This window comes from Pungitius pungitius, chromosome 2 (genome assembly GCF_949316345.1).
Source record: "Pungitius pungitius chromosome 2, fPunPun2.1, whole genome shotgun sequence".
Lineage (NCBI taxonomy): Eukaryota > Metazoa > Chordata > Actinopteri > Perciformes > Gasterosteidae > Pungitius > Pungitius pungitius.
The window spans coordinates 13,998,033-14,024,949 of record NC_084901.1 but is presented as its reverse complement, the minus strand read 5'-3'; the positions used below and the strand labels follow the sequence as shown (position 1 = coordinate 14,024,949).

General features: G+C 41.6%; 2 protein-coding genes and 3 long non-coding RNA genes across 5 annotated transcripts; 2 read left to right on the top strand and 3 right to left on the bottom strand.

The window, feature by feature from the left end:
- Nucleotides 1-4,105: 4,105 nt before the first annotated feature.
- On the bottom strand, nt 4,106-4,980 carry LOC134107116 (uncharacterized). The gene is made up of 3 exons (XR_009942631.1): nt 4,920-4,980; nt 4,515-4,817; nt 4,106-4,425 (listed from the first exon to the last, which is right to left on the bottom strand). It is a non-coding gene; the product is annotated as an uncharacterized LOC134107116 (long non-coding RNA).
- Nucleotides 4,981-12,493: 7,513 nt separating this feature from the next.
- LOC134107139 (uncharacterized) lies at nt 12,494-13,459 on the top strand. The gene is made up of 3 exons (XM_062558605.1): nt 12,494-12,540; nt 12,672-13,016; nt 13,113-13,459. Exons 1-3 carry the CDS (start codon nt 12,498-12,500, stop codon nt 13,457-13,459), a joined length of 735 nt encoding a protein of 244 aa, XP_062414589.1. The 5' UTR covers nt 12,494-12,497.
- Nucleotides 13,460-17,876: 4,417 nt separating this feature from the next.
- Nucleotides 17,877-18,839, bottom strand: LOC134107117 (uncharacterized). Its single transcript, XR_009942632.1, has 3 exons — nt 18,720-18,839; nt 18,589-18,632; nt 17,877-18,505 (listed from the first exon to the last, which is right to left on the bottom strand). It is a non-coding gene; the product is annotated as an uncharacterized LOC134107117 (long non-coding RNA).
- Nucleotides 18,840-19,074: 235 nt separating this feature from the next.
- LOC134107115 (uncharacterized) lies at nt 19,075-20,140 on the bottom strand. The gene is made up of 3 exons (XR_009942630.1): nt 20,075-20,140; nt 19,654-19,977; nt 19,075-19,517 (listed from the first exon to the last, which is right to left on the bottom strand). It is a non-coding gene; the product is annotated as an uncharacterized LOC134107115 (long non-coding RNA).
- A 3,020-nt stretch (nt 20,141-23,160) lies between these two features.
- LOC119210254 (uncharacterized) lies at nt 23,161-25,302 on the top strand. Its single transcript, XM_062558600.1, has 5 exons — nt 23,161-23,599; nt 23,696-24,031; nt 24,280-24,396; nt 24,484-24,527; nt 24,611-25,302. The coding sequence occupies exons 1-5, from the start codon at nt 23,161-23,163 to the stop codon at nt 24,737-24,739; spliced, it is 1,065 nt and encodes a 354-aa protein (XP_062414584.1). The 3' UTR covers nt 24,740-25,302.
- The last annotated feature ends 1,615 nt before the right edge of the window (nt 25,303-26,917 follow it).

The following is a 26,917-nucleotide window of genomic DNA, read 5'->3' as shown; positions in this document are numbered from 1 at the left end:
GTCCCCAAACAGCTGCAGATGTTTTATGATGTATTTCATAATCATAGTATTTAGATGTGTTGTACCTCAACGTAACTGTGTATTTACTTTGCAGTGAACTTATACTTATACTAGAAGACAACATTATAGAGCTTCATTTACCTAACAGAGAAATGACAAAATGTAACAATTAAAATGAAATGCTATATTATTAATTTAAATATCTTGCATCGTTATCCATCTTAAAAGCATTAAATAAGTAATGTGTGTTTCACTCGAGGAATCCCTTTGAGGTCTGGTGGTGAAGAACTGGGTTTCTCTTCTAACTGGTACTTTTGTGATGAGGACAGTGTGTGGTCATTTTCCCTTTGATGTGCGTATTCTACCAAGCGGTGCTGTAGCTTGATGTCTTTGTTGCATTATGTATGTTGAAGGAACACAATGGACACAAAACACTGTCTCTACACAGCATGTGACCTCCGTGCAGAGACATTTGTGATGCTGAGGAGACACTGAGTCCTGCAGGAAGTGATCGGTGAGTGTAGGTCTCCTCCGTCCTTCTACAGCAGCGTCCAGATACAATAAAACCATCAACAGCTCAAGTAAAACTGTGCTTTATGTCTTTTGCACTTTGTGCTGTACATTGACCCCCCCCCCCCCCCATCACTAAGAATACATGCTCACAGGAAGTAGATCATTTTCATTTCCACACGCAACCACAACCACACTCCTTTTTCCACGCGTCAGTGGCGTTAATAACCCTTCATCTACACACACACACACACACACACACACACACACACAGAAAGGTTGATGTTTTTTTTAGCAGGGACCAATCTAAACCTTTTGTGGGGAAAAAATGACACAAACATCATAAACATCAGACCATAATTAGTAAAGTAAAAAGTAGGGCCGGGACTCGATTAAAAATATTAATCAAATAATTAGAGGCTTTGTAATTAATTAATCGAAATTAATCACATATATTATACATACAAATATAGTATGACCTGAGAACAGTGAGAAGTCATTTTTTCACATGGATTTTTATTTTTATTCAACCAATTCCAGTGTAACAATAGCATATTTAGAAATATAGTACTTTCAGAAATTCAGGTAGCCTATAGGTAAGTAGACCTTCTGTAAACTATGTTTTTTTAAGTAGACCAATACTTTCAAGTACATTCAGAACATTGGTTATATTCAGACGTGGTCTTAGTTACCCTGGTCCTTAAACCAGTCATCTGGTGCAGTGTGGGTTGGGTGTGGGTCCTTGTACGTCCACGCTAGCTGCTAATTGTTTTGCGTTGAGGTGATACTTGAGGCTCGATGTGAATTCCTTGTTGCGTAGCTTGCACACAACCATGCTCTTATCGACGCTTCCATCCGTGTGTTTATTATAATAAGATTTCCCATTCACGGGGCCACCCGACACGGTCTCGTCAGCTTCTTCGTTCATGTTCACTGTGGTTTGTTGTTGTCTGAAGTCATGAACGCTAGTTGGTGCTCCAGTATAATCGGTCCCCCCGAAACTCATCCAGTGAGAAACGTTCCGCGGTGCAAAAAAAGTGTAAAAATGCGTAAAAAATGTTGAATGCGTTATTTTTATGTGTAACTAATTAATCTTAATTCATATTGTAATTAATTAATCTCAATTAACGCGCTAAAGTCCCGGCCCTAGTAAAAAGAGAAGAAAAGTAAACAGTGATGCATGTTGAGAAGAAGAAACGTTTGCAGACTCGTGTGCACTTTCTCTTGATGGCTTGGACCTTCAGTGCTGATGTCACACTGCAGATGGAGTCACAGGGATCAATGTTTGCAGTGAATTGATTGGCTGAAACACAGGAAATGACAGCTGGAGTTTCTCATGTAAATAACCTGAGCCGCTGTGATGTTTGGGATGTTTTGTACACTAAAGACATCCCACATGTGAAGGACACTGTATGTTATTCTGTAAGTATGAGCTAGCTGTTTAACTTCCTGTGTTTGTGCTAAGCTAGGCTAAGCTCTTCATGGAGCTATTGTTTAATTGTCTAAGCCTTAGGTCTTCAACAGGGGGTCCGTGACCTCCAGGGGGTCCGTGTAGGTACTGCAAGTGGGTTGAGAAATTTTTGGATAAGAATATATATATATTTTTTAATAATAAGTTTCTTTAATTTTTTTTTTTTTCAATCAATCTTTTCCACAAATGTAAATGTCTTCAGAATTAGAACCAGTGTATTATTTGAATAACTTAGCATTGAATGCTCATAAACTTTTATACATGGCACGAGGTAAAATATAACACAGTAAAACATAAACACAGTGCAATTTATATAGTAGGGGGTCCCTGCTCCATCTCGCAATCAGTTTGTGGGACCTTGACCTGAAAAACGTTGAAGACCACTGGTCTAAACTTTGACTTTTGAATGACTGCTGGAGCCGAAACGTCACTGAGAGAAGCTTTAATGACAGCTGTGGGGCCGCAGCCAAAAATGTACTGTGAGGCCCAGGAGGAAAACAGGAAGCAAGCGCAGGGTCTTTTGGTACACAAGGGATTTTTATTAATGCAGCCATGGTCCTCCAGACAGAGTCAAAGGTGGGGTATGAAGTTACTCTAGGTCACACTTCTTACAATAAAAATAGACCAGGAAGCAGTGTGGCTATAAAAATTATCAAAAACAAAAATCACTCCACTCTAGGAGGAAAACAAAAAGGCTTTTAATTTTATCAAAATAACAAACGCACTCTATCGACGGAGGCAGCGTCTCAAAACCAAAATCGCTCCTTATGGAGGAAAACAAACAGGCTATTTAACTTTAACGCAGTAACACGCGTGCACTCTACTGACGGAGGCAACGTCACAAAATAAAATCACTCCTTACGGAGGAAAACAAAGAACTATGAAATATTAACTTTACTTCTAAACCTAGGATACAAAAACTGGCTGGACAGAGTGAACCCGTGGATAACGACGAACACACTGGCACAGGACAAGGGGAGATGCAGACTATTAATACACATGGAGGGGAATGGGGAACAGGTGGACACAATCAGGAATCAGACTGGTGACACATGAGGAAGGGTAAGTGACCTGAAACGAGAGGAGTTATTATTTCCAAATAAAACCGCAAATGACAAAAAAAAAGAAGCCCAACAGAGTAAAACAACAGACCATTTCACCGGATCAGCGAGCCCACAGGGAAGGATGAGGTAATCCTTTATTAGTCCCAAAGCAGTGAGCAGAACACATCAAAACACACATCATATGCTCATCACTGCGTATCGGCCACATATAACAGCCTCTGGACTTCCATCACACGCGGTACCAGCTGATCTCACTGAGGAAACATGCTAATCCGACCCGGAGGCCTTGGCAGCAGCGTGGATGCGCTCCCTCTGCGCTCCCTCTGCGCGCCTCCTTCCACCAGACTTCATCACGGTGAAGACGGCAGTAGAATAAGTCCACGCGTCTTCATTCCTCTGAACAAACGCATTGCAAATCACTTCAACTGATGAATACCAATCAATACAAATCGTATGTTCATCTGATGAATTGATCTTACCTTGAAATTCCCTTTCTTTTCTAGCGAAGAAGCAGCAGCTAAACATGAAATATATAATAAACAAGTTTGTTAGAGTAATGATGATAATTAGAGCTAATTAATGAGTGACAGGAAGCTCCTCTTACCTTCATTATTGCAATAATCACACTTGTTTTTCCTGATGATATAAATGAGGACGGCTGTAGCATTCAAACTAAGAACCACGACAACACCCAGCGGGAGCAAAAATATGGACCAGAACCCTTCTGGAACAATGCAGAACACAGAATGACATACAACACAATATAATCCAACATAACAGGATTTAACACACAAGCGTTAAATCAATCTGTATGGACACTTAGATATCTTTATTTCCTTTGAAGGATTAAACCACACATTTAGTAAATGACAAAACATCGTTCAAACCTTTATTTCTCATCCTTCATATCATTGGGATGAGATAAAACATGAATTTACATTTAATAAAATGGTGCAGCCACAAACATTTTTAACCCAGAAATCGTATCATGCTGTCAAACAAGTGTTAATGCAAATGGGTAAAATAAGAAAAGGTATTTACCTTCAGTTCCTTGCTGTGTTTCATTTCCAGTAAATCTCTCCTCACATGCTTTTACAGCACAGTACTGGTATCCATCATCCGAGGAGCCGACCTTAATGAAGAAGCTGTAGACACGTTCCTCTGTTGGCGGTTCCTCTGCGTTCCCCTCGTGTTCTTCAACACTGTTTCCATTAAACGGTGGCTCATATCGATGTGGCGTCGCTCTCGCACAGCACACCCTGTGTTCTCCTGGACATGTCTTCACCTCAGAGTCCCGGGGGACCGGACACTTCTCCTCCGTCACTGCGTCTCCTGGACGGACCGGATCAGATGGAGTGACTGCACTGGAATCAGGTTCTACTAAAAGAAGTCGAGAACAGGATTCATTTCATGTTTAACTGTTGACATTTATTAAAACAAGTTGTAGTTATATTATGTTATGTACTTACCTCCAACCCTCAGGTCTGTTGCTTTCAAAAAAGTTAAGCCTTTTTGGAAGGTTTTAAAACAGTAGTAAACTGCAGCATCACTCAGACTTGCTTTGTCAATATGCAGATCCAATGTTCCAGGCTGTTGAGTGGCTGTAATGTGACCATTATTCTTGAAGCTATTTGATTTCATTAAGTATTCAGGAATGTTTCCAGGAACAAGTCTGATCCAAAACACGCTCCCTGAGGACTCTCGGGCACAACTCAGTTTCACATCACTTCCAACAGCAACAGTCCTCGTCTCTATCATCTGATCCGAGCATCCTGATGAGACATTGAAGAGTCAAACAATTCTTTACTTACTTCAACACTGTAAGAACATGAGTACACTTGTGGAGTAGATGTGACATTTCTACAAGTACTTACGCCCTGCGCTGAGCATCAGAGTGAAATAAAACACCATCCTCATCCTGATATTCCACTTGAGACTGAACTCAGACCGTTGTTTAACCCGATGTCCTCGTATCTAGTGGGAGGTGACGGTTTCAGGGCGGTGATGTTGATGCGTACTACCACAGAGGAAATCTAACATCTTTCTACCTAAATACGTAGATGATGATGCCATAGATAAGGACTTTTTATCAAGTATCAAAGCTTCATCGAGTGTTACTTTGCATCAAAGCCGACAACAAATGGGATCTGGACCTTGTGACACATGAGGGTTTGCAACATGCTAAGATCAGAGGAATTGATACAAAGGGTCATACAATTGTGATGGAATAAACAATTTAAAACAAGTTTGTCCACTGGAACCACGACTCAACAACACGGTTCGCAGAGCGTCATCACACAAACGCACTTAAGATTCAAAATACTTATTGTCATGTTTGCAGTTTAACAAGTTACTCTGTACAAGGACAGAATTTGCTATTCCCTCCTACCACAGAGCTATAATATTAAAAGAGAGAAGAAAACAAAATTTTAGGACCACTTCAAGCACTACAACTTATTTAAGAAATTTCAGTCAGGATTCCAATCAGCAACACGGAAACGGCTTTGCTCAGGGTGACAAATGACCTGCTGATGACAGCCGATGCTGGATCACCCTCAGTCCTCATCCTCCTGCACCCGACTGCTGCTTTTGATACAGTGGATCACACTATCCTGCTAGAGCGCCTCCACATCACCATTGGACATCAGACTCTGCACTCAAGTGGTTTCAGTCCTACCAGAACTGAATACGTCTCACTGGGAAGATGTCCAGGCTGCTCCCTGTCTCCTGTGGTGTTCCACAGGGGTCAGTCCTCGGCCCCATCCTCTTCATCACCTACATGCTCCCACTCGGTCGTGTCATCAGCAAACATGGAATGTTCTTTCACTGTTATGCTGACGACACGCAGCTCTAAATCAAGACCGCCCTGAGCCCCTCTGCAGCTATGTCCTGTCTCACCGCTTGTCTTGGGGAGATAAAGTCATGGATGAGCAACAACTTTCTCCAGTTAAACAGTTAAAAACCGAAGCCCTCCTTGTTGGTTCTCCACACCAGGTTCAGTCATCCTCCATTACCCATCTCACCTTTGACAGTCAGGTCATACCCCTGTCCTCCACAGTTACCAACCTGGGAGTTGACCTTCACCTGACCTTTAATGACCATATCAAATACCTGTGAAAAACGTTCTATCATCTCGAAAACATCTCCAAACTCCACCCCACTTTGACCATGTCAGATGCAGAGAAGCTTTCCATGCCTTTATCTCCTCAAGACTGGACTACTGTATCTCTTCACTGGAATCACAAGAACATCCTGAAACTACAACCATCCAAAACGGCGCTGCCGAGGTATGAGCACACAACACCCATCCTACACTCACTACACCGGCTCCCTGTCTCACTCCAGATTGACTACAAAGTTCAAATGTGCGTCATGAGGTTTTTTTCAGATATTTCACATCCAGTTGGTGACATGAAGTCACAGCAGCAGTCAGAAACAGATGTGAATACAACCCTTTAAAGCTTAATAGTGTGTAGTTAATGTACATTGTAACCTAATTAGTGTAAACCAGAGGAAAAACAGCCTCACAACAGCAGCGAAACATCTAACATTGTGATGCAGTCCAGTAAAAAATATTTCTCAATCTTCTAACCTAAAGAAGGACCAAACTAGAGTGGGGGGTTCCCAGCAAACCTTGATTCAACTCACACGCTGTAGAGGTGAAAATAGATGAGACAACGTGTCAGATGCACCAACACAGTGGTGACACAAGCCAAAGGACCTCGGTTGGTCTCATCAGGGTTTGGCTTAGTGGAAAAATGAAGATATACGATGCAGTTGAACCAAAACTCTAGAAGTGCTGTGGTTGAACTTCAAACTAAAATGGTAGTTTCTCTCTCTCTCTCTAACTGTCTCTCAGGAAGCTTGCACTTTGGGTTTGAAATGGAAAGAGTTCAAATGTGTTCTTTATGATTTCAAATATCATAACACAGCAGTGGGTTTAGAGGGAAGTCCTCCCAATGAGGTGTGGGGGGTATCATCCTCTGTGCAATACATGTGCAACATTTCAAGGTTCCACGTGCACACGTGTGTACATGTACATGGTTGCATCTTTTAACGGGCATGACAGATATTTTTAGCGCTTTAAGAAATGATTTGAAGACGATAATTGATTTCCTACATCTCACGCTTCATCCTGCAGAAGCCACAGTCGGGTCTATTCTGAGTAGACAGGGGGGGGGCTCAGTGGGTGGAGGATCAGCCCCTCCAGCTTGTGTCTGAGGAGCGTCTGCGTGTGGTTTTGCTCGTTGTTGTCACACCTTCATGAGGCCTCAGCGTGTTGCTGTGGACAGACTCACAGCAGCTCACTGCCACCAGCCAGAGACGCCGCTCAGAAGCACAAAGGTCAACTTTTCAGATGCAAACATGTGAAACTTTGATTCTTTCCTTTCACTCCATTCAATGCATGAATTCATTTTTTTAAAATCAGTTACATTTTATATTTGAAAAATGGATATTTACTTTTGCTTTGATTGGCTGGTGGGTCCAAAGAGGCTCCATATTCTCTACTTCCTCAATGCACACGCTGGTCCCCTTTGAGTGATGCGATGCATGTGTCTACAAGCAAGACAATCGCACACCAACCAGCAACATCTAACCAACTACTACGCTCTCAAGGTTGTGATTTACCACCTGAACTTATCGGCACAATAAGACCAACAAGTTCGATGTTTTTGACGAATTTATTCATACTTAATCGAATTATACAGTAATTAGTTCCTTTTCCACAAGCAAATGCGAGCACATTTCTCTGAGAGAAAAGACTGAACTGAATTGAATGAAAAGTTTAAAACTGGTCAGAGGTCAGTGTGACTAAAACGAGAACAATTCAGCAGTATAAAAGTATTATTTGGTTTGAGCCTCCTCGGTTATTTCTATCAAACTTGTTGTTAGATTTGAAGCAGAATATCAACAACTAAATAGAATTTAGCTCTAATATTACAACAATGTCGCTAATCCATCACTAACGTCCTGACTCCAGTGTAGACGGGCCCCCCCCCTGCTGCTGTGGCAGTTTTCTCTCTCTCTGCTCGGACGGTTTTCCTGGCGATGAAGGTTGGTGCAGAATAAGTCAGAAGGTCTTCATCTCTCTGAGAAGATGGAAAGTATCATTAAACAGCATATTTACAGAATATTGAAACACCAATAATATCACCCATCATTTTCTCTGTGAACCCACCTGCTGACCTTGGGGGTCACAGCCAGCTGTTTGAACAGTAACTGCATCTGTATCATGAAAATAAATAGAGCTTCAGGAGGAAAGACTCTGGAAAGCCTTTGAAAGACACTGTGAGAATCATATTTTACCGTTGCAACATTCCCAAGTTTTCCTCTTGATAAAAAATATCAGGAAGACGATAACAACCAGAGAAAAGGCCAGAGCTGCTGACAGGACGATGAGAACCAAATCCCACATGAGGGGGGCTGAAAGAATGTCACAATCAGTAAATAATGAACAAACTATTTAAATCGATCAAGTCAGGCATCATGTGCACTCACTTTGTGATACAATCGTTATTAATTTATAGGCAAATGTTACCTTCATTTTCCACCTTTGTGCCGTTTCCAAACAGCATCTGTCCACATGTGGCCGCGGCGCAGTAATACGTGCCGGCGTCAGAGGAGCTGATGTTCTTAGAGAAGCTGTAGACACATCTGTGTGGAGGGAGACCCTCAGGACTCTGCTCACATCCGTCCCTGTTTCCATGCACATGAATCACATGTGGAGGAGATCGATCCGATCCGGCTTTCAACCAGAACACCTTCTGTCCTTCTGGACATGCCGTCTCCTCAGAGACGGAGAGGACGGAACACTGCAGAGTCACTGAGTCTCCTGGACGGACCGGATGGGATGGAACGCTGTTAGTGATTACAGAGACATCGGCTTCTGGTCCTGGGAAGTAAAGACGGAATAAATATGTTTTAATGAAAAGTAACACGGTTAATTTATATATTTATCGTTCCTATTAACTGTATGCCATCTTGTATGTGCATTTATCCGTTTAAACTATTTTCAAAATGATATTTACCTTTAATTCTCAGAAATGTCCATTTCTTAAGTTTCACATAGAGTGTGTTTATTTCTAAACAACAGTAAACTCCAGTGTCGCTCTGCGTCGCTTGATGAATATGCAGCAGAAATGTACCCGGCTCTTGTTTTGTAGTGATGTGACAATTCGTATTGTCACCATCATAGTCAAAAGCAAAGGTTCCTTTAAAGAACTCAGGTACGTCTCCAGAAACAAGCCTCATCCAGAACAAGGTTGCCCCGTTCACAAAGTCATCGCGAGCACAAGTCAGAGTCACACTTTGTCCAACAGTCTTTGTCTCAAAGATCAGATCATCTGTGCATCCTGAAATCAGAGAACACGGTTCAGTGATTAACGACACAAACAATCAGGTCTGTGAGGTATGAACGTTTGACAGGTCAACGTTTCAAAGTGTACTTACGCCCCGCTCTGAGAACCAGGAGGAAATAAAAGAGCATCATTGTTTTCTTCTTCCGCCACTTGAGACTAAAGTTGAATTAAATCATTTCATAAGATGATGTGCCTTAATGTGATTACAGCAGGTGGGAGGGATCAGCTTCAGAGCATTCTGATTGGCCTTTCATTGTTTTCTGATCCATACGAAACACCAGCAGCACATGTTTGTTTCATGGTCGGTTTCTGCAGAGTAAATACAACGTGTTTGATGGGATCCTGAAGTGAAACTTCATTTCAACTGTAAACTAGACTGCAGGTGCATATTTCATGATTGATGGGCGTGAGAAATTGTCCCTGTCCTCCTGATGAAGGTGGGATTAAAGTTAGGACATCCTGATTAGTCGTGCTCCAGAAGCACTCGATCCTACCTTTGCTTCTTTTCTCAAATGGTACCGTACTGAACTAGAGATACTTATCTGTTGGTGTTGAGATGTCACATGTAAGGTTTGTAGGATTTATATTTTAAAACTGAAAGACCCAGCTGATTAGGCATGATACAGGAGACATAGAGGAGAGATAGGGAAGACATGTAGGAGACATAGAGGAGACATATAGGAGACATAGAGGAGACATAGAGAAGACATATAGGAGACATAGAGGAGACATCTTGTGGCTGTTTGCCTTTGTGATGTTCATCACATTGAACACGCTTTGTATCTTCACAGCCATGTTTAATGGTGCAGTGACAGACTGGAGGACAAAACCAGCAAACATGCATGTGTGACATGTTAAGATGACTCATGCACATAGTTGTAGACGCTGCATTAGAAACATGAAGGATGCACAGTTTCTCTACTGTAAAAGAACCCAGTTTTCCTGCTGGGGCTCCGTGTAGCTCCTCCCTCTCTACACATCCTGTAGAATAGTTGTGAGCTTTGAGGGTTGGTCAGTGGGGACAATCAGCCCCCACAGCTCTGAGGCATAGTTCCTCCCTGCAAAGAGCCCACAAACATCTCTGGCTCCATTCCATTGGGTGGTTGTCCCGTTACACGTTATACATCATACGTGCTTTAAAGGAGGGACGTAATGTGCACAACTCGTAATGCCTGCTGTTTGTTGCTCTACACTCACAGGAAGTTGTGGTGGACTGTGCTGCACATCAGCTCACTGGTGCAAACAACAGGCTGCTTTTGGATCTCTGTCACGTTGTGTCTTAATGTGCATCTCAAAGCTTGAGTGTAACTCATAACATCAGTAGTTAAATGGGCCTGCCCTCAATTATATGTGAATATAAAAATATGAAGAAGTCTTTGGGTTCAATGCCATCGAGTTGTGAGAGAAACTGCGCAGGAGTCTGCAGACGTTTATCTCAACATGCATCACTGATGCTGCACGACATGGAGGAAGTTTATTATTTCTGGTGTATATGATGTTTGTGTTAATTCTTCCACAAAAGCAGTTTGTCTATGTAAATGTAATGTGCATGTCCCTACTAAAAAAAACATTAAAATTACCTTTTGTGTGTATGTGTGTCTGTGTGTGTGTGTGGATAAAGTGTTATTAACGCCACTGACAAACAAATGATGCATGGAAAGTTGAGAGTGGTTGGGGTTTGGGTGTGAAAATAAGGTGTGATTTTCTTCCTGTGTTTCTCAGCATTTAGTCTTACTGATGGAGGGGGGAGGGGGGGGGGGGTCTATGCAGTGCACAAAGTGTATCAGACACAAAGGAGAGTTGGTGGTTTCATTTATTTGTAGGGATGGAGGAGTATTTATTAGAGTTAAATGCTGCATCACCAGTTTCTCTGTGAGGTAAATGAAGCTCTACAATGTTTCCTTCTGCAGCATCAGTTCAGGCTATGAGTACGTTACAGTTAAGTTGAGGTACGTGTGGAGTCCACTAGCAGATCAACGCTCAGCTCCCTTCTCACTTCACCCGACCAGAGGTGAAAGGTTAAAAGGATCAACTGGCTCAAGTTAAAAAAAATTAAACACAAACAAATCCAGGAAATCTCAGGAGGCTTCTGGATGTTCTCCAGGAGAGCTTTTTTAAACTAGTGAGGCGTGTCCATCATTTTACGGATGTATGTCATTGGCTGCACATTTAAACATAGCTCCTCCCACGTTGGTCATCGTAACATCCCACCTGGTGAACAATCTTCATTCCCCTTGATATTACAATACATTCATTGAGTGCACCGTTGGCCTCCTTCAAGTGAACATATGATGTCATGCATTACGTCATCACTATCATCTAATATGAAATCCACTCTAATCAAAATACATCTTAAATCACCACATTTCATAGCATCTTAACCATTATGTTCTACTCATGTCATGTGGTCCAAAATCATACATTTGACACAGAGCCCTTCAATGTGAACACATGAGACATCCTCTGCCCCAAAACTTGTACTCAGCACCAACAGAACCCTTTCACCAAGAACCTTCAATGGAGAAGAAAGAGTTCAGTTCAGACTCCAGAAGAAGCTTCTGGAAGGACGTGAAGGTTCTCCAGAGTGTACAGAGTAAAATGTCTCATGTACAATACTGAATGACTTAATAGATTATAACCATATTGCACATATCAATCCAACATTTAATAATCTAACATCCAACAAAAACCAACATACAGATCTAAACCTACTCATGAGTACTTTGAATTGTACATTACTCACAAGAAGAAGCTCAGGATGCCTTAATTTGTGTGCTATCAGGCGTTTATAAAGTCACAAATCATGAGGAGACGCATCATGACATTTGTTGCATTAATGAACATATTATTTTAATTTTCCTCTTTTCATGCAAAGGTTCATGATAATGTATGTACTTTTACCATGAGGTACAAAAAAAGATTAAACAATACATGCGCAGTGAAGAATTGTTTTGTCATAGGTTCTCTAAATAGAAGAGGAAGTGCATTTAGTCCTTTTCAGCCAATCAGGATGGTTTCTATTTGATGACCTTGTGACCAAACCTTTAAGTAGGAAGAATTCAGTTGTGCAAGAGAAGAGGGGGCTTCACCACCATGATGAGAGGACTGGCTCTTTTGGTTCTTCTAAGAACACTGTGTGAGGGACACTTTAAACCTGGTTATTGTTTGTATTAAACTATGTTGTACTTTAAAGATAAGTCAAAATAATACTTTACCTTTTTCACCTACTTTGTCCCACTTACTTTTTGTTTCTTTTATTTTCTTCAGACCCGATTGAAGCTGCAGAGGTTCCTGGACAGGTCTCTTTGACTGTGGCTGAACTTGGTGGAAATGTGACATTTCAGTGTCCAGTTTCTATGACAGAAAATAAAGTATTTAACTGGTACAAGCAGCCTCTTGGATGTACGATCCAAACTGTTGCTACAAGAATTTATTCTCAACAAACACTTAGTCCACAATTTAACAACCAACGTTTCAGAGTCACAGCAGGAGAGACTCAGCATTCTTTGACCATCATGAATATCAGCAAAGAGGACGAAGCAACATACTTCTGTTTCACTGGATCATCGTATTCACATCGTTTCGTTAATGGCACCTTCTTGGATGTGAAAGGTCAAATATTTTCAACTTGTAGTGTTGGCCCCACATTTGATGTGAGACAAATTCTTGAGGTTTGAATTCCTTTGGATGTTTCCCTGAATCTTGCAGATGGAGGTCTGCAGAAATCCTTCTACGTGGAACAAAGTCCGGAGGCTGAGTCCGTCCTGCCGGGCGACTCGGTGACCCTCCAGTGTTCTCTGGTCTCCAGGGACAAAGACGACGGGGTCCAGTGTCCACATGGACGCAGCGTGTTCTGGTTCAGATCTGGATCAGGAGGATCCCATCCAGGCTTCATTTACACTCAGGATACACAACCGGGGAACACAAGTTGTGTCTACCGTCTGTCCAAAAGGATCCAGAACTCCTCTGATGCTGGGACTTACCACTGTGCCGTGGCCTCATGTGGAGAGATCCTGTTTGGTGGAGGAACCAGAGTGGACACAAGTACGTTTTAAAGTCTCTCATCTTAAGTAGGAATTATTCAGTTTGTTGTAAACTTTAATGATAGGAAGGAACAGAAATAAATTGCTGCAGGTTTCAACAATGTTTTGTCATTTACTAGACGTGTGGTTTAATCCTTCAAAGGAAATAAACCAAATACAGATTTTGAGTGTTTGTGTGTAAAATCCTGTTTTATTTTGTTGGATTATATTGTGTTGTATGTGATTCTGTGTTCTGCATTGTTCCAGATGGGTTCTGGTCCATATTTCTGCTCCCGCTGAGTGTTGTCGTGGTTCTTAGTTTGAATGTTACAGCCGTCCTCATTTACGTCATGAAGAAAAACAAATGTGATTATTGCAATAATGAAGGTAAGAGGAGCTTCCTGTCACTCATTAATTAGCTCTAATTATCATTATTACTCTAACAAAGTTGTTTATTATATATTTCATGTTTAGCGGCTGCTTCTTTGCTAGAAAATTTTGCAAAAGGGAATGTCAAGGTAAGATCAATTCATCAGATGAACATACGATTTGTATTGATTGGTATTCATCAGTTGAAGTGATTTGCAATGCGTTTGTTCAGAGGAATGAAGACGCGTGGACTTATTCTACTGCCGTCTTCACCGTGATGAAGTCTGGTGGAAGGAGGCGCGCAGAGGGAGCGCAGAGGGAGCGCAGAGGGAGCGCATCCACGCTGCTGCCAAGGCCTCCGGGTCGGATTAGCATGTTTCCTCAGTGAGATCAGCTGGTACCGCGTGTGATGGAAGTCCAGAGGCTGTTATATGTGGCCGATACGCAGTGATGAGCATATGATGTGTGTTTTGATGTGTTCTGCTCACTGCTTTGGGACTAATAAAGGATTACCTCATCCTTCCATGTAGCACTAGTTGCTTTGTGTTACATTATAAATGATGAGGGAACAGCGCATTAATCTAAGACGCTGTTACACTGACTTTAGTCTCACAGCTTCTTTCAGCCTGTCTCCATGTGCAAGGGGCACATTTAGAAAACCTTTAGGAGGCACTAAGTGTGCGTTCAAAACAAAACCATCTGTATTGTCAACTTTTCAATGTTAGATAGATAGATTTGCATTGGTTGATTTCTATTTTTGATGTAAACTTGTAAACTTACAGAGGCATTAGATGTTGGACCCCTTTAATGTAAAATAAACAGGATTATGTTATCAGTTTGACTAATTAACTAGTTGTACACAGTGGTTTTCTGCTTCTGATTAATGCTTCTAGAGCTCGAGGGCTGTTTTCACTCAAAACTCATCAACAAATTGGATTAAAGTTCTGGTTCTAAACTGTAAAAATAAAGTTTGTCATCTTTCTATTGTGTTTCTCCATTCAACTTAAGTTGGGAAGAAAAGAAGGGTTAAGAAGTTCTATCTATGGTTCCATATCACAGGTGAAGCCCCCTACTGGACTCTGCATGTATTACTCTCCTCCAATCAGAAGCAGGCATTCAATCACTGAAGATCTGCATGAGAGCAGCTGGCCAATCAGGACACGCCTTCAAAACACAAAGGGAGGGAATTTTTCTTTGTCCCCCACCACAAAACAGTCATCCACTGGGGCCCACTGATGGGGGGGGGATGCTCGCTGCACCTTGTTGTCATTGGCTGGCTGCTGTCAGAGGGAGGAGCCTGTGAAAGAAAGACAACATCCTGCCTGCCGACCAGGTGAGGTTCACACGCTCAGTTACCATAGCGACTGACCCTAAGCTTTAGTTACGTCCCTTTCTGAAACGGACATCGCAGAGTTTCCCTCATCTCAGGGTGAACAAACCCTGAGTTTACACTGAACCTGCTTCTTGAAACGGACCCCAGGACTTGTATCATCATGTTCATTTTATGTTCACGCAGTTGTTACTTTATTTTATTCAAGTATCAGAAGGCAAAACACAGACCAGGACTCATCGAAACCAACACCTCACTGGCATGAAAAACTAGTACAACGTACTGACGCGACAAGGGACACACGTGGTTTAAATACACTACTAAACCTACTTTACATATAAATACGTACCTATAGAACATAACTATGTATCACCAGGACATACTTAGTAGAGGCACACATGTCAGATATCGATAGTGAAACTGGCACCTCGTCCTGCCCACCGACTCTCTCTCGCCCACCTGCTGCAGCAACTCAAGACAACAGGTGCATGCGTGACAGGCCCGCCCACAACAAGCGCTCTGATTGGCTGATTAGGTCAGTCCCAATAACGACCAGTAAAGTCTTTCAATACTACGTTGTTAAATTGATGGCTTCTACTGTTCATTTAAGGCATTAATTTAAAGCAGGGGATGAACATTTAACTATATGTTACAGTCATTATGAAATGCTCTAAAAGAAAGAAGGAAATCTCCTTTCTTTTTGGTGAAAAACATATTTTTAAAAACAATTTATGTTTTAATTCATCTAACAGACTTGTCTAGAAAAGGCAGGTTAAAGAAAGTAGTGCAATCAATGCAAATTTATTTTTTCCCTTAACTCCCCTGGAATATTGAAGTGCACCAATAATCAACATTTAAAAAATCCATATGAAACATTTAAAAAGCAATGTAGATCTCAAAAAGTACAATTAAAATTTTAAAAAATAAAATAAAATATAATAATGACAATAAAAGCAGCAATTTAGAAAATGCTTGAGGAAGAAATAACCCTTTTCTCTGTCTTGTTTTTAAAACTTTTTAAAACTTGCAAACTTCTTCCTCAGGCACTGACGTCTTTCAGCCTCGACAACCAGTCACGTTCCAGCGTGCTGACATGTGTCACAAGTAGAACTTGACCAACAGGGTTTTATGAGTCGAAGAACAGTCAAAGAAACCTGTCCTGGAACCTCTGCAGCTTTAATCAGGTCTGAAGAAAAGAAAAGACACAAAATGAAATTGAGACAAAGTAGGTGAAAAAGGTAAAGTATTATTTTGACTTATCTTTAATATACAACATGGTGGTGAAGCCCCCTCTTCTCTTGCACAACTGAATTGTTCCTACTTAAAGGTTTGGTCACAAGGTCATCAAATAGAAACCATCCTGATTGGCTGAAAAGGACTAAATGCACTTTCTCTTCTATTTAGAGAATCTATGATCAAACAATTCTTTGCTGCACATGTATTATTCATTCTTTTTTAGGAAGGATATAAATGTAATCCGTTACATCTGATTGGACCTTTACATTTGAATGTCATAATAGTATTTATTCAAATAAATTGCAGCTTAGTTACATGAGCTAATGTGATATTTTGTTATTAAAAAAAAAAATCACGTTGTCCTCCAATCGGTGCTTCCTCGGTTCAAACAAAACAACACAGCTCAGATCTAAGGCCCCCAAGGGTCGAACCCAGACAAACAACTACAGAACTTTTACTGTCAGAGTTGTTTTGATGGCGCACTGATTAACAAACCATTAACTGAACTGAAGTCTTGTTTTTCTGCTGCACGCAGCGTCCTGATGCTCATCCAGCGACGTGAGGTCGGGGTGTGAAGAACTGGGTTTCACTGTTTGGGTCCATGTCTTGTTTTATTTAGTTTCATGTCACTCGTGTTCCTGGGGTAACTTCACTTCCTGCCTTGTCCTGTGATTGTCTGCAGTGTCATGATTGTTTCCACCTGTGTCCAATCACCTGCACCTCCCCTGTGTATTTAAGCCATGTCAGTCTCTTGTCTCTCGTTCCTTGTCGTGGCTTTGTGCTTGTTGCCTGTTCCACAAGTCGTTGGTGTGTTTGTTTGTGTGTTTGCCTGATTGTTCCTTTTGGCTTTGGGACGTATTAAAAAGGTAATTTCCTTGCCTGAAGCTCTGAGTCCTGCCTCTGCCTGCACGCACCGCTGTGACACCGGATTTCTCTGCTAACTGGATTTCTGTGATGTTATGACCCAGAGCGTCATATTAAAGTTGCGGTTCCCCTCCCTGCCTGAAGGGATTGCTGTTATGTTTTGCTCTGTGCCTCTTTTCTCTGCAGGTGATTGGACTTCGGTAAGAGGGATCTTGTGGGAACCAGCCCGCCCAGTTTTGTCTGTCTCTCCAGCTTCCAACTGGCCCATGCTGCCTCACAGGTCTTTGGGTGGCGTTAGCCAGGCGGTTGGCAGTGGTAGGAGTGAGAAGCCGTTTTGGTTGACCATGTTTTATCCTTTTTTGGGTAGGGAGATGGGTAAGATACCTGTACTTTTGTGTTTGTGTGTACGTTAGGGGACCTGCACAGATTGTTTTGTTTGTTGTTTTGGGCCACGCATAAAACAGTCTGGCAATAAATAACATTTGTTAGTCACTAAGACTAAAAGCTGTGAATCGCAGGAAGTAGATCACATCTCATTTACACACCTAAACCACAACCACACTCCACTTTCCACGCGTCGTTTGTTTGTCAGTGGCGTTAATAACACCTCAGCTACACACACAAGAACGGTTAATGTTTTATTTAGCAGGGACTTGCACATTACAGGTTAAAGAGACAAAAGATTAGTCGTGATCAATCTAAACCTTTTGTGGGGAGAAAAAAAACCTGACACAAACACCAGACCATAATTAGTAAAGTAGAAAGAGAAGAAAAGTAAACTTCATGTGAGAAGAAGAATCATCTGCAGACTCCTGTGCAGTTTCTCTTGATGGGTTTGACCTTCAGTGCTGATGTCACACTGCAGATGGATGTTTGCAGTGAATTGATGAAGTGGGAACTTTTAAAAAAACAAAGCATTTTATCCTCTCATATTAAAACTAAAAGGGATATTTTTCAAGTTGCAGATGGTTCTTTCTGGCTGAATCCACTGACAGGCTGTCGAGCCCACGACAGCCTGTCAGTGGATTCATCCGTGTGTTGTTGCTTTTTTCATCTCATACCATGCATCAAATCACTGCGTATCGGCCACATATAACAGCCTCTGGACTTCCATCACACGCGGTACCAGCTGATCTCACTGAGGAAACATGCTAATCCGACCCGGAGGCCTTGGCAGCAGCGTGGATGCGCTCCCTCTGCGCTCCCTCTGCGCGCCTCCTTCCACCAGACTTCATCACGGTGAAGACGGCAGTAGAATAAGTCCACGTGTCTTCATTCCTCTGAACAAACACAGTGCAAATCACTTAAACTGATGAATACCAATCAATACACATCGTATGTTCATCTGATGAATTGATCTTACCTTGAAATTCCCTTTTGCAAAATTTTCTTGCAACGAAGCAGCCGCTAAACATGAAATATATAATAAACAAGTTTGTTAGAGTAATAATGATAATTAGAGCTAATAAATGAGTGACAGAAAGCTCCTCTTACCTTCATTATTGCAATTATCACACTTGTTTTTCTTGATGACGTAAATGAGGACGGCTGTAACATTCAAACTAAGAACCACGACAACACCCAGCGGGAGCAGAAATATGGACCAGAACCCTTATGGAACAATGCAAAACACAGAATCACATACAACACAATATAATCCAACAAAACAAAACAGGATTTTACACACAATCAAAATCAATCTGTATGGACGCTTAGATATCTTTATTTCCTTTGACGGATTAAAGTGGCTAGTAAATGACAAAACAGTGTTCAAACCTCTATTTCCTTTTCTTCGTTATTAACATATTAAATATAATACTAAAATAGCCAATTCCTTGTGGAGTGAAAAAATCAGCTAACAATCTATTTTTAATAAGTCAGGCATCATGTGCACTCACTTTGTGATACAATCGTTATTCACTTAAAGGCAAACGTTACCTTCAGTTTCCACCTTTGTGCCGTTTCCAAACAGCATCTGTCCACATGTGGCCGCGGCGCAGTAATACGTGCCGGCGTCAGAGGAGCTGATGTTCTTAGAGAAGCTGTAGACACATCTGTGTGGAGGGAGACCCTCAGGACTCTGCTCACATCCGTCCCTGTTTCCATGCACATAAATCACATGTGGAGGAGATCGATCCGAGCCGGCTTTCAACCAGAACACCTTCTGTCCTTCTGGACATGCCGTCTCCTCAGAGACGGAGAGGACGGAACACTGCAGAGTCACTGAGTCTCCTGGACGGACCGGATGGGATGGAACGCTGTTAGTGATTACAGAGACATCGGCTTCTGGTCCTGGGAAGTAAAGACAGAATAAATATGCTTTAATGAAAAGAAACACTGTTAATTTATATATTTAGCGTTCCCATTAACTATATGCCATCTTTTATGTGCATTTATCCGTTTAAACTATTTTCAAAATGATATTTACCTTTAATTCTCAGAAATGTCCATTTCTTAAGTTTCACATAGAGTGTGTTTATTTCTAAACAGCAGTAAACTCCAGTGTCGCTCTGCGTCGCTTGATGAATATGCAGCAGAAATGTTCCCGGCTCTTGTTTTGTAGTGATGTGACGATTCGTATTGTCACCATCATAGTCAAAAGCAAAGGTTCCTTTAAAGAACTCAGGTACGTTTCCAGAAACAAGCCTCATCCAGAACAAGGTTCCCCTGTTCAGAGAGTCATTGCGAGCACAAGTCAGAGTCACACTTTGTCCAACAGTCTTTGTCTCGAAGATCAGATCATCTGTGCATCCTGAAATCAGAGAACACGGTTCAGTGATTAACGACACAAACAATCAGGTCTGTGAGGTATGAACGTTTGACAGGTCAACGTTTCAACGTGTACTTACGCCCCGCTCTGAGAACCAGGAGGAAATAAAAGAGCATCATCGTTTTCTTCTTCCGCCACTTGAGACTAAAGTTGAATTAAATCATTTCATAAGATGATGTGCCTTAATGTGATTACAGCAGGTGGGAGGGATCAGCTTCAGAGCATTCTGATTGGCCTGTCATTGTTTTCTGATCCATACGAAACACCAGCAGCACACGTTTGTTTCATGGTGGGTTTCTGCAGAGTAAATACAACGTGTTTGATGGGATCCTGAAGTGAGACTTCATTTCAACTGTAAACTAGACTGCAGGTGCATATTTCATGATTGATGGGCGTGATAAATTGTCCCTGTCCTCCTGATGAAGGTGGGATTAAAGTTAGGACATCCTGATTAGTCGAGCTCCAGAAGCCCTCGATCCTACCTTTGCTTCTTTTCTCAAATGGTACCGTACTGAACTAGAGATACTTATCTGTTGGTGTTTAGATCACACATGTAAGGTTTGAAGGATTTATATTTTAAAACTGAAAGACCCAGCTGATTAGGCATGATACAGGAGACATAGAGGAGAGATAGAGAAGACATGTAGGAGACATAGAGGAGAGATATAGGAGACATAGAGAAGACATAGAGGATACATTTTGTGGCTGTTTGCCTTCGTAATGTTCATCACATTGAACACGCTTTGTACCTTCACAGCCATGTTTAATGGTGCAGTGACAGACTGGGGGACAAAACCAGCAAACATGCATGTGTGACATGTTAAGATGACTCATGCACATAGTTGTAGACGCTGCATTAGAAACATGAAGGATGGACAGTTTCTCTACTGTAAAAGAACCCAGTTTTCCTGCTGGGGCTCCGTGTAGCTCCTCCCTCTCTACACATCCTGTAGAATAGTTGTGAGCTTTGAGGGTTGGTCAGTGGGGACAATCAGCCCCCACAGCTCTGAGGCATAGTTCCTCCCTGCAAAGAGCCCACAAACATCTCTGGCTCCATTCCATTGGGTGGTTGTCCCGTTACACGTTATACATCATACGTGCTTTAAAGGAGGGACGTAATGTGCACAACTCGTAATGCCTGCTGTTTGTTGCTCTACACTCACAGGAAGTTGTGGTGGACTGTGCTGCACATCAGCTCACTGGTGCAAACAACAGGCTGCTTTTGGATCTCTGTCACGTTGTGTCTTAATGTGCATCTCAAAGCTTGAGTGTAACTCATAACATCAGTAATTAAATGGGCCTGCCCTCAATTATATGTGAATATAAAAATATGAAGAAGTCTTTGGGTTCAATGCCATCGAGTTGTGAGAGAAACTGCGCAGGAGTCTGCAGACGTTTATCTCAACATGCATCACTGATGCTGCACGACATGGAGGAAGTTTATTATTTCTGGTGTATATGATGTTTGTGTTAATTCTTCCACAAAAGCAGTTTGTCTATGTAAATGTAATGTGCATGTCCCTACTAAAAAAACATTAAAATTACCTTTCGTGTGTATGTGTGTCTGTGTGTGTGTGTGTAGATGAAGGGTTATTAACGCCACTGACAAACAAATGATGCATGGAAAGTTGAGTGTGGTTGGGGTTTGGGTGTGAAAATAAGGTGTGATTTTCTTCCTGTGTTTCTCAGCATTTAGTCTTAGTGATGGAGGGGGGAGGTGGGGGGGGGTCTATGCAGTGCACAAAGTGCATCAGACACAAAGGAGAGTTTTACTTGAGCTGTTGATGGTTTCATTTATTTGTAGGGATGGAGGAGTATTTATTAGAGTTAAATGCTGCATCACCAGTTTCTCTGTGAGGTAAATGAAGCTCTACAATGTTTCCTTCTGCAGCATTAGTTCACGCTATGAGTACGTTACAGTTAAGTTGAGGTACGTGTGGAGTCCACTAGCAGATCAACGCTCAGCTCCCTTCTCACTTCACCCGGCCAGAGGTGAAAGGTTAAAAGGATCAACTGGCTCAAGTTAAAAAAAATTAAACACAAGCAAATCCAGGAAATCTCAGGAGGCTTCTGGATGTTCTCCAGGAGAGCTTTTTTAAACTTAACTTAAGTGTCCATCATTTTACGGATGTATGTCATTGGCTGCACATTTAAACATAGCTCCTCCCACGTTGGTCATCGTAACATCCCACCTGGTGACCAATCTTCATTCCCCTTAAGATTACAATACATTCATTGACTGCACCGTTGGCCTTAAGCTCCTTCAAGTGAACATATGATGTCATGCAATACGTCATCACTATCATCTAATATGAAATCCACTCTAATCAAAACACATCTTAAATCACCACATTTCATAGCATCTTAACCATTATGTTCAACTCGTGTCATGTGGTCCAAAATCATACATTTGACACAGAGCCCTTCAATGTGAACACATGAGACATCCTCTGCCCCAAAACTCGTACTCAGCGCCAACAGAACCCTTTCACCAAGAACCCTTCAATGGAGAAGAAAGAGTTCAGTTCAGACTCCAGAAGAAGCTTCAGGAAGGACGTGAAGGTTCTCCAGAGTGTACAGAGTAAAATGTCTCATGTACAATACTGAATGACTTAATAGATTATAACCATATTGCACATATCAATCCAACATTTAATAATCTAACATCCAACAAAAACCAACATACAGATCTAAACCTACTCATGAGTACTTTGAATTGTACATTACTCACAAGAAGAAGCTCAGGATGCCTTAATTTGTGTGCTATCAGGCGTTAATAAAGTCACAAATCATGAGGAGACGCCTCATGACATTTGTTGCATTAATGAACATATTATTTTAATTTTCCTCTTTTCATGCAAAGGTTCATGATAATGTATGTACTTTTACCATGAGGTACAAAAAAAGAATAAACAATACATGCGCAGCGAAGAAATGTTTGATCATAGATTCTCTAAATAGAAGAGGAAGTGCATTTAGTCCTTTTCAGCCAATCAGGATGGTTTCTATTTGATGACCTTGTGACCAAACCTTTAAGTAGGAAGAATTCAGTTGTGCAAGAGAAGAGGGGGCTTCACCACCATGATGAGAGGACTGGCTCTTTTGGTTCTTCTAACAACACTGTGTGAGTGACACTTTAAACGTGGTTATTGTTTGTATTAAACTATGTTGAACTTTAACGATGAGTCAAATAATACTATAATTTCGCCTGCTTTGTTTCATGTGATTATTTTCATTTTGTTTCCTATCTTTTCTTCGGACCCGATTGAAGCTGCAGAGGTTCCTGGACAGGTCTCTTTGACTGTGGCTGAACTTGGTGGAAATGTTACGTTTCAGTGTCCAGTTTCTGAGAAGGAAGAGAGGTTTTTTTACTGGTACAAGCAGCCTCTTGGATGTACGATCCAAACTGTTGCTACAGGAACTTATTCTCATCACACAATTAGTCCACAATTTAACAACCAACGTTTCAGAGTCACAGCAGGAGAGACTCAGCATTCTTTGACCATCATGAATATCAGCAAAGAGGACGAAGCAACATACTTCTGTTTCTCTGGATCATCGTATTCTCCACGTTTTGGTGATGGCACCTTCTTGGCTGTGAAAGGTCAAATATTTTCAACTTGCAGTGTTGGCGCCACATTTGATGTGAGACAAATTCATGAGGTTTGAATTCCTTTGGATGTTTCCCTGAATCTTGCAGATGGAGGTCTGCAGAAATCCTTCTACGTGGAACAAAGTCCGGAGGCTGAGTCCGTCCTGCCGGGCGACTCGGTGACCCTCCAGTGTTCTCTGGTCTCCAGGGACAAAGACGACGGGGTCCAGTGTCCACATGGACGCAGCGTGTTCTGGTTCAGATCTGGATCAGGAGGATCCCATCCAGGCTTCATTTACACTCAGGATAGACAACCGGGGAACACAAGTTGTGTCTACCGTCTGTCCAAAAGGATCCAGAGCTCCTCTGATGCTGGGACTTACCACTGTGCCGTGGCCTCATGTGGAGAGATCCTGTTTGGTGGAGGAACCAGAGTGGACACAAGTACGTTTTAAAGTCTCTCATCTTAAGTAGGAATCATTCAGTTTGTTGTAAACTTTAATGATAGGAAGGAACAGAAATAAATTGCTGCAGGTTTCAACAATGTTTTGTCATTTACTAGACGTGTGGTTTAATCCTTCAAAGGAAATAAACCAAATACAGATTTTGAGTGTTTGTGTGTAAAATCCTGTTTTGTTTTGTTGGATTATATTGTGCTGTATGTGATTCTGTGTTCTGCATTGTTCCATAAGGGTTCTGGTCCATATTTCTGCTCCCGCTGGGTGTTGTCGTGGTTCTTAGTTTGAATGTTACAGCCGTCCTCATTTACATCATGAAGAAAAACAAGTGTGATTATTGCAATAATGAAGGTAAGAGGAGCTTCCTGTCACTCATTAATTAGCTCTTATTATCATTATTACTCTAACAAAGTTGTTTATTATATATTTCATGTTTAGCGGCTGCTTCTTTGCTAGAAAACGTTGCAAAAGGGAATTTCAAGGTAAGATCAATTCATCAGATGAACATACGATTTGTATTGATTGGTATTCATCAGTTGAAGTGATTTGCAATGCGTTTGTTCAGAGGAATGAAGACGCGTGGACTTATTCTACTGCCGTCTTCACCGTGATGAAGTCTGGTGGAAGGAGGCGCGCAGAGGGAGCGCAGAGGGAGCGCATCCACGCTGCTGCCAAGGCCTCCGGGTCGGATTAGCATGTTTCCTCAGTGAGATCAGCTGGTACCGCGTGTGATGGAAGTCCAGAGGCTGTTATATGTGGCCGATACGCAGTGATGAGCATATGATGTGTGTTTTGATGTGTTCTGCTCACTGCTTTGGGACTAATAAAGGATCACCTCATCCTTCCATGTAGCACTAGTTACGTTGTGTTACATCATGAATGATGCAAAGAGGGATCAGCGCATTAATCTAAGACACTGTTACACTGATTTTAGTCTCACAGCCTCTTTCAGCCTGTCTCCATGTGCAAGGGACACATTTAGAAAACCTTTAGGAGGCACTAAGTGTGCGTTCAAAACAAAACCATCTGTATTGTCAACTTTTCAATGTTAGATAGATAGATTTGCATTGGTTGATTTCTATTTTTGATGTAAACTTGTAAACTTACAGAGGCATTAGATGTTGGACCCCTTTAATGTAAAATAAACAGGATTATGTTATCAGTTTGACTAATTAACTAGTTGTACACAGTGGTTTTCTGCTTCTGATTAATGCATCTAGAGCTCGAGGGCTGTTTTCACTCAAAACTCATCAACAAATTGGATTAAAGTTCTGGTTCTAAACTGTAAAAATAAAGTTTGTCATCTTTCTATTGTGTTTCTCCATTCATCTTAAGTTGGGAAGAAAAGAAGGGTTAAGACGTTCTATCTGTGGTTCCATATCACAGGTGAAGCCCCCTACTGGACTCTGCATGTATTACTCTCCTCCAATCAGAAGCAGGCATTCAATCACTGAAGATCTGCATGAGAGCAGCTGGCCAATCAGGACACGCCTTCAAAACACAAAGGGAGGGAATTTTTCTTTGTCCCCCACCACAAAACAGTCATCCACTGGGGCCCACTGATGGGGGGGGGGGATGCTCGCTGCACCTTGTTGTCATTGGCTGGCTGCTGTCAGAGGGAGGAGCCTGTGAAAGAAAGACAACATCCTGCCTGCCGACCAGGTGAGGTTCACACGCTCAGTTACCATAGCGACTGACCCTAAGCTTTAGTTACCTCCCTTTCTGAAACGGACATCGCAGAGTTTCCCTCATCTCAGGGTGAACAAACCCTGAGTTTACACTGAACCTGCTTCTTGAAACGGACCCCAGGACTCGTATCATCATGTTCATTTTATGTTCACGCAGTTGTTACTTTATTTTATTCAAGTATCAGAAGGCAAAACACAGACCAGGACTCATGGAAACCAACACCTCACTGGCATGAGAAACTAGTACAACGTACTGACGCGACAAGGGACACACGTGGTTTAAATACACTACTAAACCTACTTCACATATAAATACGTACCTATAGAACATAACTATGTATCACCAGGACATACTTAGTAGAGGCACACATGTCAGATATCAATAGTGAAACTGGCACCTCGTCTCGCTCACCTGCTGCAGCAACTCAAGACAACAGGTGCATGCGTGACAGGCCCGCCCACAACAAGCCCTCTGATTGGCTGATTAGGTCAGTCCCAATAACGACCAGTAAAGTCTTCCAATACAACTTTGTTAAATTGATGGCTTCTACTGTTCATTCAAGGCATTAATTTAAAGCAAGGGATGAACTATATTTTACAGTGATTATGATATCTTTTTGGTGAAAAACATAATTTTTATGTTTTAACTAAGAGATTTGTCTAGAAAAGGCAGATTAAAGAAATGAGTGCAATGAATGCAAATCTCTTTATTTACGTATTCCCTTGGAATATTAAAGTGCACCAACAACCAACATTTAAAAATCCAGATGAAACATTTAAAAAGAAATGTAGATCTGAAAAAGTAGAATTAAAAAACGGACAACTTTAAAAATAAAATAAATATAATAAAGACAATAAAAGCAGGAATTTAGAAACGAGAAATGACAGTATGAAGTTCACGTCATTAGTTTAAAACATTCAAAACCGAGTAAAGTCCGTCCATTGAGAAGCCTCGCTGCTCTACAGGTGGAGTTGTGTGTTGTGGTTCACTCGCACAGCGGAGTACACACAGTCCTGTGAAGGCTCTCTTTTCTTCACTCTGTTCACTTGTCTTGTGGAAAGATTCAGTGCTGCATAATTACTGACTTCTCCGTCTCCGTCCTGCAAATAAAAACATCCATTAATGACACACTTTTAAGGGATTAGGACTGTGATACAATGAACAGTTTATCACAGTAAATTCT